At 46.9% G+C, this 15,692-nt stretch overlaps 1 protein-coding gene across 1 annotated transcript in view; it reads right to left on the reverse strand.

Moving 5' to 3' along the window:
• Positions 1-15,692, reverse strand: part of LOC106579543 (suppressor of tumorigenicity 14 protein) — a 44,748-nt gene that overhangs the window by 17,977 nt on the left and 11,079 nt on the right. Inside the window, exons 8-11 of the mRNA XM_082965964.1 lie at positions 15,405-15,545; positions 14,529-14,628; positions 14,112-14,221; positions 12,399-12,532 (exon numbers count right to left, since the gene is read on the reverse strand). Coding sequence (XP_082822090.1) covers positions 12,399-12,532; positions 14,112-14,221; positions 14,529-14,628; positions 15,405-15,545 — 485 coding nt within the window. The remainder of the gene's footprint in view (positions 1-12,398; positions 12,533-14,111; positions 14,222-14,528; positions 14,629-15,404; positions 15,546-15,692) is intronic.

Genomic DNA, 15,692 nt, shown 5'->3' on the forward strand with positions numbered 1-15,692 from the left:
CATGTGTGTCAGGTAGAGATGTGTGACACAGGTGTGTGGTAGAGATGTGTGATACAGGTGTGTCAGGTAGAGATGTGTGATACAGGTGTGTCAGGTAGAGATGTGTGATACAGGTATGTCAGGTAGAGATGTGTGATACAGGTGTGTCAGGTAGAGATGTGTGGTACAGGTGTGTCAGGTAGAGATGTGTGATACAGGTGTGTCAGGTAGAGATGTGTGATACAGGTGTGTCAGGTAGAGATGTGTGGTACAGGTGTGTCAGGTAGAGATGTGTGGTACAGGTATATCAGGTAGAGATGTGTGATACAGGTGTGTCAGGTAGAGATGTGTGATACAGGTGTGTGGTAGAGGTGTTTGATACAGCTGTTTGTGATACAGGTGTGTGGTAGAGATGTGTGATACAGCTGTCTGTGGTAGAGATGTGTGATACAGGTGTGTGGTACAGGTGTGTGATACAGGTGTCTGTGGTAGAGGTGTTCAATACAGGTGTGTGATAGAGATGTGTGGTAGAGGTGTGTGATACAGGTGTGTGGTAGAGGTGTTCAATACAGGTGTGTGATACAGGTTTGTGGTAGAGGTGTTCAATACAGGTGTGTGATAGAGATGTGTGGTAGAGGTGTGTGATACAGGTGTGTGGTAGAGGTCTTAAATACAGGTGTGTGATACAGGTGTGTGGTAGAGATGTGTGATACAGGTGTGTGATATAGGTGGGTGCTACAGGTGTGTGTGGTACAGGTGTGTGATACAGGTGTGTGCTACAGATGTGTGGTAGAGGTGTTCGATACAGGTGTGTGATACAGGTGTGTGGTACAGGTGTGTGATACAGGTGTGTGGTAGAGGTGTTCAATACAGGTGTGTGATACAGGTGTGTGGTAGAGGTGTGTGATACAGGTGTGTGGTAGAGGTGTGTGATAGAGGTGTGTGGTACAGGTGTGTCAGGTAGAGATGTGTGATACAGGTGTGTCAGGTAGAGATGTGTGATACAGGTGTGTCAGGTAGAGATGTGTGGTACAGGTATGTCAGGTAGAGATGTGTGATACAGGTGTGTCAGGTAGAGATGTGTGATACAGGTATGTCAGGTAGAGATGTGTGATACAGGTGTGTGAGGTAGAGGTGTGTGGTACAGGTGTGTCAGGTAGAGAAGTGTGATACAGGTGTGTCAGGTAGAGATGTGTGATACAGGTGTGTCAGGTAGAGATGTGTGGTACAGGTGTGTCAGGTAGAGATGTGTGATACAGGTGTGTCAGGTAGAGATGTGTGATACAGGTATGTCAGGTAGAGATGTGTGATACATGTGTGTCAGGTAGAGATGTGTGATACAGGTGTGTCAGGTAGAGATGTGTGGTACAGGTATGTCAGGTAGAGATGTGTGATACAGGTGTGTCAGGTAGAGATGTGTGGTACAGGTGTGTGGTAGAGGTGTGTGGTACAGGTGTGTCAGGTAGAGATGTGTGATACAGGTGTGTCAGGTAGAGATGTGTGGTACAGGTGTGTGGTAGAGGTGTGTGGTACAGGTGTGTCAGGTAGAGATGTGTGATACAGGTGTGTCAGGTAGAGATGTGTGATACAGGTATGTCAGGTAGAGATGTGTGATACAGGTGTGTGATAGAGGTGTGTGGTACAGGTGTGTCAGGTAGAGATGTGTGATACAGGTGTGTCAGGTAGAGATGTGTGATACAGGTGTGTCAGGTAGAGATGTGTGATACAGGTATGTCAGGTAGAGATGTGTGATACAGGTGTGTGATAGCAGGTGTCGTGTGGTACAGGTGTGTCAGGTAGAGACAGTCGTGATACAGGTGTGTCAGGTAGAGATGTGTGATACAGGTGTGTCAGGTAGAGATGTGTGATACAGGTATGTCAGGTAGAGATGTGTGATACATGTGTGTCAGGTAGAGATGTGTGACACAGGTGTGTGGTAGAGATGTGTGATACAGGTGTGTCAGGTAGAGATGTGTGATACAGGTGTGTCAGGTAGAGATGTGTGATACAGGTATGTCAGGTAGAGATGTGTGATACAGGTGTGTCAGGTAGAGATGTGTGGTACAGGTGTGTCAGGTAGAGATGTGTGATACAGGTGTGTCAGGTAGAGATGTGTGATACAGGTGTGTCAGGTAGAGATGTGTGGTACAGGTGTGTCAGGTAGATATGTGTGGTACAGGTATATCAGGTAGAGATGTGTGATACAGGTGTGTCAGGTAGAGATGTGTGATACAGGTGTGTGGTAGAGGTGTTTGATACAGCTGTTTGTGATACAGGTGTGTGGTAGAGATGTGTGATACAGCTGTCTGTGGTAGAGATGTGTGATACAGGTGTGTGGTACAGGTGTGTGATACAGGTGTCTGTGGTAGAGGTGTTCAATACAGGTGTGTGATAGAGATGTGTGGTAGAGGTGTGTGATACAGGTGTGTGGTAGAGGTGTTCAATACAGGTGTGTGATACAGGTTTGTGGTAGAGGTGTTCAATACAGGTGTGTGATAGAGATGTGTGGTAGAGGTGTGTGATACAGGTGTGTGGTAGAGGTCTTAAATACAGGTGTGTGATACAGGTGTGTGGTAGAGATGTGTGATACAGGTGTGTGATATAGGTGGGTGCTACAGGTGTGTGTGGTACAGGTGTGTGATACAGGTGTGTGCTACAGATGTGTGGTAGAGGTGTTCGATACAGGTGTGTGATACAGGTGTGTGGTACAGGTGTGTGATACAGGTGTGTGGTAGAGGTGTTCAATACAGGTGTGTGATACAGGTGTGTGGTAGAGGTGTGTGATACAGGTGTGTGGTAGAGGTGTGTGATAGAGGTGTGTGGTACAGGTGTGTCAGGTAGAGATGTGTGATACAGGTGTGTCAGGTAGAGATGTGTGATACAGGTGTGTCAGGTAGAGATGTGTGGTACAGGTATGTCAGGTAGAGATGTGTGATACAGGTGTGTCAGGTAGAGATGTGTGATACAGGTGTGTCAGGTAGAGATGTGTGATACAGGTGTGTCAGGTAGAGATGTGTGATACAGGTGTGTGGTAGAGGTGTGTGATACAGGTGTGTGGTAGAGGTGTGTGATAGAGGTGTGTGGTACAGGTGTGTCAGGTAGAGATGTGTGATACAGCTGTGTCAGGTAGAGATGTGTGATACAGGTGTGTGGTAGAGGTGTTTGATACAGCTGTTTGTGATACAGGTGTGTGGTAGAGATGTGTGATACAGGTGTCTGTGGTAGAGATGTGTGATACAGGTGTGTGGTACAGGTGTGTGATACAGGTGTCTGTGGTAGAGGTGTTCAATACAGGTGTGTGATAGAGATGTGTGGTAGAGGTGTGTGATACAGGTGTGTGGTAGAGGTGTTCAATACAGGTGTGTGATACAGGTGTGTGGTAGAGCTGTTCAATACAAGTGTGTGATAGAGATGTGTGGTAGAGGTGTGTGATACAGGTGTGTGGTAGAGGTGTTCAATACAGGTGTGTGATACAGGTGTGTGGTAGAGATGTGTGATACAGGTGTGTGATATAGGTGGGTGCTACAGGTGTGTGTGGTACAGGTGTGTGATACAAGTGTGTGATACAGGTGTGTGGTAGAGGTGTTCGATACAGGTGTGTGGTACAGGTGTGTGGTACAGGTGTGTGATACAGGTGTGTGGTAGAGGTGTTCAATACAGGTGTGTGATACAGGTGTGTGGTAGAGGTGTGTGATACAGGTGTGTCAGGTAGAGATGTGTGATACAGGTGTGTCAGGTAGAGATGTGTGATACAGGTGTGTCAGGTAGAGATGTGTGATACAGGTGTGTCAGGTAGAGATGTGTGATACAGGTGTGTCAGGTAGAGATGTGTGATACAGGTGTGTGATAGAGGTGTGTGGTACAGGTGTGTCAGGTAGAGATGTGTGATACAGGTATGTCAGGTAGAGATGTGTGATACAGGTGTGTCAGGTAGAGATGTGTGATACAGGTATGTCAGGTAGAGATGTGTGATACAGGTGTGTGATAGAGGTGTGTGGTACAGGTGTGTCAGGTAGAGATATGTGATACAGGTGTGTGGTAGAGGTGTGTGGTACAGGTATGTCAGTTAGAGATGTGTGATACAGGTGTGTCAGGTAGAGATGTGTGATACAGGTGTGTGATAGAGGTGTGTGGTACAGGTATGTCAGGTAGAGATGTGTGATACAGGTGTGTCAGGTAGAGATGTGTGATACAGCTGTGTGATAGAGGTGTGTGATACAGGTGTGTCAGGTAGAGATGTGTGGTACAGGTATGTCAGGTAGAGATGTGTGATACAGGTGTGTCAGGTAGAGATGTGTGATACAGGTATGTCAGGTAGAGATGTGTGATACAGGTGTGTCAGGTAGAGATGTGTGATACAGGTGTGTGATAGAGGTGTGTGGTACAGGTGTGTCAGGTAGAGATGTGTGATACAGGTATGTCAGGTAGAGATGTGTGATACAGGTGTGTGATAGAGGTGTGTGGTACAGGTGTGTCAGGTAGAGATGTGTGATACAGGTATGTCAGGTAGAGATGTGTGATACAGGTGTGTCAGGTAGAGATGTGTGATACAGGTGTGTGATAGAGGTGTGTGATACAGGTGTGTCAGGTAGAGATGTGTGGTACAGGTATGTCAGGTAGAGATGTGTGATACAGGTGTGTCAGGTAGAGATGTGTGATACAGGTGTGTCAGGTAGAGATGTGTGATACAGGTGTGTCAGGTAGAGATGTGTGATACAGGTGTGTCAGGTAGAGATGTGTGATACAGGTGTGTCAGGTAGAGATGTGTGATACAGGTATGTCAGGTAGAGATGTGTGATACAGGTGTGTCAGGTAGAGATGTGTGATACAGGTATGTCAGGTAGAGATGTGTGATACAGGTGTGTGATAGAGGTGTGTGGTACAGGTGTGTCAGGTAGAGATGTGTGATACAGGTATGTCAGGTAGAGATGTGTGATACAGGTGTGTCAGGTAGAGATGTGTGATACAGGTGTGTGATAGAGGTGTGTGATACAGGTGTGTCAGGTAGAGATGTGTGGTACAGGTATGTCAGGTAGAGATGTGTGATACAGGTGTGTCAGGTAGAGATGTGTGATACAGGTGTGTCAGGTAGAGATGTGTGATACAGGTGTGTCAGGTAGAGATGTGTGATACAGGTGTGTCAGGTAGAGATGTGTGATACAGGTGTGTGATAGAGGTGTGTGGTACAGGTGTGTCAGGTAGAGATGTGTGATACAGGTATGTCAGGTAGAGATGTGTGATACAGGTGTGTCAGGTAGAGATGTGTGATACAGGTATGTCAGGTAGAGATGTGTGATACAGGTGTGTGATAGAGGTGTGTGGTACAGGTGTGTCAGGTAGAGATGTGTGATACAGGTGTGTGGTAGAGGTGTGTGGTACAGGTATGTCAGTTAGAGATGTGTGATACAGGTGTGTCAGGTAGAGATGTGTGATACAGGTGTGTGATAGAGGTGTGTGGTACAGGTATGTCAGGTAGAGATGTGTGATACAGGTGTGTCAGGTAGAGATGTGTGATACAGGTGTGTCAGGTAGAGATGTGTGATACAGGTATGTCAGGTAGAGATGTGTGATACAGGTGTGTGATAGAGGTGTGTGGTACAGGTGTGTCAGGTAGAGATGTGTGATACAGGTATGTCAGGTAGAGATGTGTGATACAGGTGTGTGATAGAGGTGTGTGATACAGGTGTGTCAGGTAGAGATGTGTGGTACAGGTATGTCAGGTAGAGATGTGTGATACAGGTGTGTCAGGTAGAGATGTGTGATACAGGTGTGTCAGGTAGAGATGTGTGATACAGGTGTGTCAGGTAGAGATGTGTGATACAGGTGTGTCAGGTAGAGATGTGTGATACAGGTGTGTGATAGAGGTGTGTTGTACAGGTGTGTCAGGTAGAGATGTGTGATACAGGTGTGTCAGGTAGAGATGTGTGATACAGGTGTGTCAGGTAGAGGTGTGTGATACAGGTGTGTCAGGTAGAGATGTGTGATACAGGTGTGTGATAGAGGTGTGTGGTACAGGTGTGTCAGGTAGAGATGTGTGATACAGGTGTGTGGTAGAGGTGTGTGGTACAGGTATGTCAGTTAGAGATGTGTGATACAGGTGTGTCAGGTAGAGATGTGTGATACAGGTGTGTGATAGAGGTGTGTGGTACAGGTATGTCAGGTAGAGATGTGTGATACAGGTGTGTCAGGTAGAGATGTGTGATACAGGTGTGTCAGGTAGAGATGTGTGATACAGGTATGTCAGGTAGAGATGTGTGATACAGGTGTGTGATAGAGGTGTGTGGTACAGGTGTGTCAGGTAGAGATGTGTGATACAGGTATGTCAGGTAGAGATGTGTGATACAGGTGTGTGATAGAGGTGTGTGATACAGGTGTGTCAGGTAGAGATGTGTGGTACAGGTATGTCAGGTAGAGATGTGTGATACAGGTGTGTCAGGTAGAGATGTGTGATACAGGTGTGTCAGGTAGAGATGTGTGATACAGGTGTGTCAGGTAGAGATGTGTGATACAGGTGTGTCAGGTAGAGATGTGTGATACAGGTGTGTGATAGAGGTGTGTTGTACAGGTGTGTCAGGTAGAGATGTGTGATACAGGTGTGTCAGGTAGAGATGTGTGATACAGGTGTGTCAGGTAGAGGTGTGTGATACAGGTATGTCAGGTAGAGATGTGTGATACAGGTGTGTCAGGTAGAGATGTGTGGTACAGGTATGTCAGGTAGAGATGTGTGATACAGGTGTGTCAGGTAGAGATGTGTGGTACAGGTGTGTCAGGTAGAGATGTGTGATACAGGTGTGTCAGGTAGAGATGTGTGATACAGGTGTGTCAGGTAGAGGTGTGTGATACAGGTGTGTCAGGCAGAGATGTGTGATGCAGGTGTGTCAGGTATAGATGTGTGATACAGGTGTGTGGTAGAGATGTGTGATACAGGTGTGTGATAGAGGTGTGTGGTACAGGTGTGTCAGGTAGAGATGTGTGATACAGGTGTGTCAGGTAGAGATGTGTGATACAGGTGTGTGATACAGGTGTGTCAGGTAGAGATGTGTGATACAGGTGTGTCAGGTAGAGATGTGTGATACAGGTGTGTCACGTAGAGATGTGTGATACAGGTGTGTCAGGTAGAGATGTGTGATACAGGTTTGTCAGGTAGAGATGTGTGATACAGGTGTGTGGTAGAGGTGTTTGATACAGCTGTTTGTGATACAGGTGTGTGGTAGAGATGTGTGATACAGGTGTCTGTGGTAGAGGTGTGTGATACAGGTGTCTGTGGTAGAGGTGTGTGATACAGGTGTGTGATACAGGTGTGTGGTAGAGGTGTTCATTACAGGTGTGTGATACAGGTGTGTCAGGTAGAGATGTGTGATACAGGTGTGTGATAGAGGTGTGTGGTACAGGTATGTCAGGTAGAGATGTGTGATACAGGTGTGTCAGGTAGAGATGTGTGATACAGGTGTGTCAGGTAGAGATGTGTGATACAGGTGTGTGATAGAGGTGTGTGGTACAGGTGTGTCAGGTAGAGATGTGTGATACAGGTGTGTGGTAGAGGTGTGTGGTACAGGTATGTCAGTTAGAGATGTGTGATACAGGTGTGTCAGGTAGAGATGTGTGATACAGGTGTGTGATAGAGGTGTGTGGTACAGGTATGTCAGGTAGAGATGTGTGATACAGGTGTGTCAGGTAGAGATGTGTGATACAGGTGTGTCAGGTAGAGATGTGTGATACAGGTATGTCAGGTAGAGATGTGTGATACAGGTATGTCAGGTAGAGATGTGTGATACAGGTGTGTGATAGAGGTGTGTGGTACAGGTGTGTCAGGTAGAGATGTGTGATACAGGTATGTCAGGTAGAGATGTGTGATACAGGTGTGTGATAGAGGTGTGTGATACAGGTGTGTCAGGTAGAGATGTGTGGTACAGGTATGTCAGGTAGAGATGTGTGATACAGGTGTGTCAGGTAGAGATGTGTGATACAGGTGTGTCAGGTAGAGATGTGTGATACAGGTGTGTCAGGTAGAGATGTGTGATACAGGTGTGTCAGGTAGAGATGTGTGATACAGGTGTGTGATAGAGGTGTGTTGTACAGGTGTGTCAGGTAGAGATGTGTGATACAGGTGTGTCAGGTAGAGATGTGTGATACAGGTGTGTCAGGTAGAGGTGTGTGATACAGGTATGTCAGGTAGAGATGTGTGATACAGGTGTGTCAGGTAGAGATGTGTGGTACAGGTATGTCAGGTAGAGATGTGTGATACAGGTGTGTCAGGTAGAGATGTGTGGTACAGGTGTGTCAGGTAGAGATGTGTGATACAGGTGTGTCAGGTAGAGATGTGTGATACAGGTGTGTCAGGTAGAGGTGTGTGATACAGGTGTGTCAGGCAGAGATGTGTGATGCAGGTGTGTCAGGTATAGATGTGTGATACAGGTGTGTGGTAGAGATGTGTGATACAGGTGTGTGATAGAGGTGTGTGGTACAGGTGTGTCAGGTAGAGATGTGTGATACAGGTGTGTCAGGTAGAGATGTGTGATACAGGTGTGTGATACAGGTGTGTCAGGTAGAGATGTGTGATACAGGTGTGTCAGGTAGAGATGTGTGATACAGGTGTGTCACGTAGAGATGTGTGATACAGGTGTGTCAGGTAGAGATGTGTGATACAGGTTTGTCAGGTAGAGATGTGTGATACAGGTGTGTGGTAGAGGTGTTTGATACAGCTGTTTGTGATACAGGTGTGTGGTAGAGATGTGTGATACAGGTGTCTGTGGTAGAGGTGTGTGATACAGGTGTCTGTGGTAGAGGTGTGTGATACAGGTGTGTGATACAGGTGTGTGGTAGAGGTGTTCATTACAGGTGTGTGATACAGGTGTGTGGTAGAGGTGTTCAATACAGGTGTGTGATAGAGATGTGTGGTAGAGGTGTGTGATACAGGTGTGTGGTAGAGGTGTTCAATACAGGTGTGTGATACAGGTGTGTGGTAGAGGTGTTCAATACAGGTGTGTGATACAGGTGTGTGGTAGAGATGTGTGATACAGGTGTGTGATATAGGTGGGTGCTACAGGTGTGTGTGGTACAGGTGTGTGATACAGGTGTGTGATACAGGTGTGTGGTAGAGGTGTTCGATACAGGTGTGTGATACAGGTGTGTGGTACAGGTGTGTGATACAGGTGTGTGGTAGAGGTGTTCAATACAGGTGTGTGATACAGGTGTGTGGTAGAGGTGTGTGATACAGGTGTGTGGTAGAGGTGTGTGATACAGGTGTGTGATACAGGTGTGTGGTAGAGGTGTGTGATACAGGTGTGTGATACAGGTGTGTGGTAGAGGTGTTTGATACAGGTGTGTGATACAGGTGTGTGATACAGGTGTTCGATACAGGTGTGTGATACAGGTGTGTGGTAGAGGTGTGTGATACAGGTGTCTGTGGTAGAGGTGTGTGATACAGGTGTGTGATACAGGTGTGTGATACAGGTGTGTGGTAGAGGTGTGTGATACAGGTGTGTGATACAGGTGTGTGGTAGAGGTGTTTGATACAGGTGTGTGATACAGGTGTGTGGTAGAGGTGTTTGATACAGGTGTGTGATACAGGTGTGTGGTAGAGGTGTTCAATACAGGTGTGTGATACAGGTGTGTGGTAGAGGTGTGTGATACAGGTGTGTGGTAGAGGTGTTTGATACAGGTGTGTGATACAGGTGTGTGGTAGAGGTGTTTGATACAGGTGTGTGATACAGGTGTGTGATACAGGTGTGAATACAGGTGTGTGGTAGAGGTGTTTGATACAGGTGTGTGATACATGGATGTGGTAGAGGTGTTTGATACAGGTGTGTGTGGTAGATGTGTGTGATAGAGGTGTGTGGTAGAGGTGTGTGATAAAGGTGTGAGATAGAGGTGTGTGATCCAGGTGTGAGGTAGAGGTGTGTGATACAGGTGTGTGGTAGAGGTGTTTGATACAGGTGTGTGATACAGGTGTGTGGTAGAGGTGTTTGATACAGGTGTGTGATACAGGTGTGTGTGGTAGAGGTGTGTGATACAGGTGTGTGGTAGAGGTGTTCAATACAGGTGTGTGATACAGGTTTGTGGTAGAGGTGTGTGATACAGGTGTGTGGTAGAGGTGTTCGATACAGGTGTGTGATACAGGTGTGTGGTAGAGGTGTGTGATACAGGTGTGTGATACCGGTGTGTGGTAGATGTGTTTGATATAGCTGTGTGTGGTAGAGGTGTGTGATACAGGTGTGTGGTAGAGGTGTGTGATAGAGGTGTGTGATACAGGTGTGTGGTAGAGGTGTGCAATACAGGTGTGTGATACAGGTGTGTGGTAGAGGTGTGTGATACAGGTGTGTGGTAGAAGTGTTCGATACAGGTGTGTGATACAGGTGTGTGGTAGAGGTGTTTGATAAAGGTGTGTGATACAGGTGTGTGGTAGAGGTGTTTGATACAGGTGTGTGATACAGGTGTGTGGTAGAGATGTGTGGTAGAGGTGTGTGGTAGAGGTGTGTGGTACAGGTGTTCAATACAGGTGTGTGATACAGGTGTGTGGTAGAAGTGTTCGATACAGGTGTATGATACAGGTGTGTGGTAGTGGTGTTTGATAAAGGTGTGTGATACAGGTGTGTGGTAGAGGTGTTTGATACAGGTGTGTGATACAGGTGTGTGGTAGAGATGTGTGGTAGAGGTGTTCGATACAGGTGTGTGATACAGGTGTGTGATACAGGTGTGTGATACAGGTGTGAATACAGGTGTGTGGTAGAGGTGTGTGGTAGAGGTGTTTGATACAGGCGTGTGTGGTAGAGGTGTGTGATACAGGTGTGTCGGGTAGAGGTGTGTGATACAGGTGTGTGGTAGAGGTGTTCGATACAGGTGTGTGATACAGGTGTGTGGTAGAGGTGTGATATAGAGGTGTGTGGTAGAGGTGTTCAATACAGGTGTGTGATACAGGTGTGTGGTAGAGGTGTTTGATACAGGTGTGTGTGGTAGAGGTGTGTGATACAGGTGTGTGGTAGAGGTGTTCTATACTGGTGTGTGATACTTGTGTGTGTGTGATAGAGGTGTGTGGTAGAGGAGTGTGATACAGGTGTGTGGTAGAGGTGTGTGATAAAGGTGTGAGGTAGATGTGTGTGATACAGGTGTGAGGTAGAGGTGTGTGATACTGGTGTGTGATAGAGGTGGGTTACACAGGTGTGTGTGAAACAGGTGTATGTGATGCAGGTGTGAGGTAGAGATGTGTGATACAGGTGTGAGGTAGAGGTATGTGATACAGGTGTGTGATAGAGGTGGGTTACACAAGTGTGTGTGTGTGTGCGTGTGTGTGATACAGGTGTTAGTGATACAGGTGTGAGTTAGAGATGTGAGATACAGGTGTGAGTTAGAGGTGTGTGATACAGGTGGGTTACTCCGGTGTGTGTGGTAGAGGTGTGTGGTAAAGATGTGTGATACAGGTGTGAGGTAGAGGTGTGAAGTAGAGGTGTGTGAGACAGGTGTGTGTGTGATACTGGTGTGTGGTAGAGATGTGCGATACAGGTGTGGGGTAGAGGTGTGTGATAGAGGTGTGTGATACAGGTGTGTATGTGATAAAGGTGTGTGATAGAGGTGTGTATGTGATAAAGGTGTGTGATAGAGGTGTGTGATACGGTGTGTGTGTGTGTGATAGAGGTGTGTGGTAGAGGAGTGTGATACAGGTGTGAGGTAGAGGTGTGTGATAAAGGTGTGATAGAGCTGGGTTACACAGGTGTGTTTGAAACAGGTGTGTGTGATACAGGTGTGAGGTTGAGGTGTGAGGTAGAGGTGTGTGGTAGAGGTGTGAGGTAGAGGTGTGTGAGTAGAGGTGTTTGATACAGGTGTGAGGTAGAGGTGTGTGGTAGAGGTGTGAGGTAGAGGTGTGTGAGTAGAGGTGTGTGAGGTAGAGGTGTGAGGTAGAGGTGTGAGGAAGAGGTGTGAAGTAGAGGTGTGTGACAGGTGTGTGAGGTAGAGATGTGAGGTAGAGGTAGATGTAGAGGTGTGAGGTAGAGGTGTGTGATACGGGAGGTAGAGGTGTGAGGTAGAGGTGTGAGGTAGAGCTGTGAGGTAGAGGTGTGAGGTAGAGGTGTGAGTAGAGGTGTGTGAGGTAGAGGTGTGAGGTAGAGGTGTGAGGAAGAGGTGTGAAGTAGAGGTGTGTGACAGGTGTGTGAGGTAGAGATGTGAGGTAGAGGTTGAGGTAGAGGTGTGAGGTAGAGGTGTGTGATACAGGTGTGAGGTAGAGGTGTGAGGTAGAGGTGTATGTGAGTAGAGATGTGTGAGTAGAGATGTGTGAGTAGAGCTGTGTGATACAGGTGTGAGGTAGAGGTGTGAGGTAGAGCTGTGAGGTAGAGGTGTGAGGTAGAGGTGTGAGGTAGAGGTGTGTGAGTAGAGGTGCGTGAGGTAGAGGTGTGAGGAAGTGTGTGGTAGTGGTGTTTGAGACATACTGCTCTCAATTGAGAAGGCTCTGTAGAGAAGGTAGAAGCCCTTGTGAGTGACAGACTCATCAGAGTGGAAGTGTAGAGAGACAGGAGAGGAGTAGGTCTTCTTTCTGCTGCTGTCAGTCATGGGGTTACACAGCCTGAGACAACACACACCACAGTTAATATGACACACACACAAACACACATACAGAAACGTTAATATGACACACACACACACACACACACACACACACACACACACACACACACACACACACACACACACACACACACACACACACACACACACACACACACACACACACACACACACACACACACACACACACACACACACACACACACATCAAATCAAATTGTATCTGTCACATGCGCCGAATACAACAGGTGTAGACCTTACAGTGAAACGCTTACTTACAAGCCCTTAACCAACAATGCAGTTTTAAGAAAAATACCCCAAAAAAAGATATAAAAGTAACAAATAATTAAAGAGCAGCAGTAAAATAACAATAGCGAGGCTATATACAGGTGGTACCGGTACAGAGTCAATGTGCGGGGGCACCGGTTAGTCGAGGTAATTGAGGTAATATATAAATGTAGGTAGAGTTATTAAAGTCACTAAATACATACATGACAGTTCATGTAACATGCACACACCACATAGTATTCAGTATTCACATTCACTGTGCAGAATGTGCATCACTTGAGTGGGTTGAGTCACTGACGTGATCTTCCTGTCTGGGTTGGCGCCCCCCTTTGGGTTGTGCCGTGCTGGAGATCTTTGTGGGCTATACTCGGCCTTGTCTCAGGATGGTAAGTTGGTGGTTGAAGATATCCCTCTAGTGGTGTGGGGGCTGTGCTTTGGCAAAGTGGGTGGGGTTATATCCTGCCTGTTTGGCCCTGTCCGGGGGTATCGTCGGACGGGGCCACAGTGTCTCCCGACCCCTCCTGTCTCAGGCTCCAGTATTTATGCAGCGGTAGTTTATGTGTCAGGGGGCTAGGGTCAGTATGTTATATCTGGAGTATTTCTCCTGTCTTATCCAGTGTCCTGTGTGAATTTAAGTATGCTCTCTCTAATTCTTTATTTCTCTCTTTCTCTCTCTTTCTCGGAGGACCTGAGCCCTAGGACCATGCCTCAGGACTACCTAGCCTGATGACTCCTTGCTGTCCTCAGTCCACCTGGCCGTGCTGCTGCTCCAGTTCAGTTTCAACTGTTCTGCCTGCGGCTATGGAACCCTGACCTGTTCACCGGACGTGCTACCTGTCCCAGACCTGCTGTCTTCAACTCTCTAGAGACAGCAGGAGTGGTAGAGATACTCTGAATGATCGGCTATGAAAAGCCAACTGACATTTACTCCTGAGGTGCTGACCTGTTGCACCCTCGACAACCACTGTGATTGTTATTATTTGACCCTGCTGGTCATCTATGAACATTTGAACATCTTGGCCATGTTCTGTTAAAATCTCCACCCGGCACAGCCAGAAGAGGACTGGCCACCCCTCATAGCCTGGTTCCTCTCTAGGTTTCTTCCTAGGTTCTGGCCTTTCTAGGGAGTTTTTCCTAGCCACCGTGCTTCTACACCTGCATTGCTTGTTGTTTGGGGTTTTTGGCTGGGTTTCTTTACAGCACTTTGAGATATCAGCTGATGTAAGAAGGGCTTTATAAATACATTTGATTTGATATGTCACCAGTACTGCTACCACGGCAACACTTACTTGACCCCTCCAATGTCCAGCCAGTCTTTCTCACAGCCGTCCGAAGACGAAGAGTCCTGGATGTTCAACGTCACAATCGTCATGGAGATCAGGTATCCAGGCAATGGTGCCTGAAAGAACACAACGGAGAGAAGCAGTGGTTGAGACGCAGGAATGTGGAGAGACCTACTGTCAACACACACACACACACACACACACACACACACACACACACACACACACACACACACACACACACACACACACACACACACACACACACACACACACACACGCACGCACACACACACACACACACACACACACACACACACACACACACACACACACACACACACACACACACACACACACACACACACACACTGTGGGTGTTATGTCTAAGTCTCCTGGGGTGTGAGCTGTATGGTCCTGCACCCGTATGGTCCAGCTGCAGTCGATGTTTGGGGGGTAGTAGGCAGGGTAGTACGGAGAGGACAGAGAGCCGTTCCAGGAGGACAGAGAGCCTCCACAACCTACAGGGGGCGACGGTGACACAGACCACACATCAACAGGAGTCTATAGGACAGCTGTAATAGACAAGTTATTACATAAGACATATAATAAGACCTATTGTAAAACACAGACGGTATCTTGGTGACTTGTGTTAGCTCCCAGAGCCAAGGCTTTAGCTCATTGGACTAACATTGTCTTTATTCTAGAATGTCTGTTACAGAGGTGTAATAAAGAACGGAAGAAAGTCGAACACTCTAAATATGTACCCAATAATTTAATTTACAACCAACGTTTCTGCAAGAAGTGCCTTCCCCAGGGTTTTAGTGTATGGTAATAGAAAATATTTTTAATAACTAAACCAAGATGGACCACAGCCTGTCATTTCAAACCTGAACAAATGAGTCATAGTGGGCAGAGCCAAGCAGGAGCTAGCGAGATCCTATTGGCGCGTTCTAGCACATATTTGCATATTTCCGTTAGGTAACATCTACTCTGTGAAGTGTACGTGTGCAATAACTGAATTCGCCCTTGCACTCCTTCTAAAGAACTACATTTTTAGAAAACTTTTTCTTCAAAACTTAGTCCACTCTGTTCATAACAGATTCTAGTTTTGGGAACAGAAAACTGTATTGAGATCAAATGTTTCATCGATATCAAAATTTGCAGAATGACGGCCAAAATCCATCTCGTTCCATCTTCTCCCACTGCCGGCACTCTCACTAGTGGAAATGCCAAGCGGAAGTTTCATATTTATACATCCGGTGAAATATCTGTCTGTGGTAATAGGGTGTCTTTCCTGCTTTGGGGATGGCCTGGAAGTAGGCCTTGAAGATGGCTCCATCTCTCTGTCTGCTGAAGGAGAAGGTGACCAGCATCACGTTACCAGACGACGTCAGCTTCATTACAGGAGATGAGCCAGACACTGGGAGACCACACCACCTGGAATAGACAGATAGCACACACAAACACAAACACAAACACAAACACACACACACACACACACACACACACACACACACACACACACACACACACACACACACACACACACACACACACACACACACACACACACACACACACACA

This window comes from Salmo salar, chromosome 19 (assembly GCF_965601325.2).
Source record: "Salmo salar chromosome 19, fSalSal1, whole genome shotgun sequence".
Lineage (NCBI taxonomy): Eukaryota > Metazoa > Chordata > Actinopteri > Salmoniformes > Salmonidae > Salmo > Salmo salar.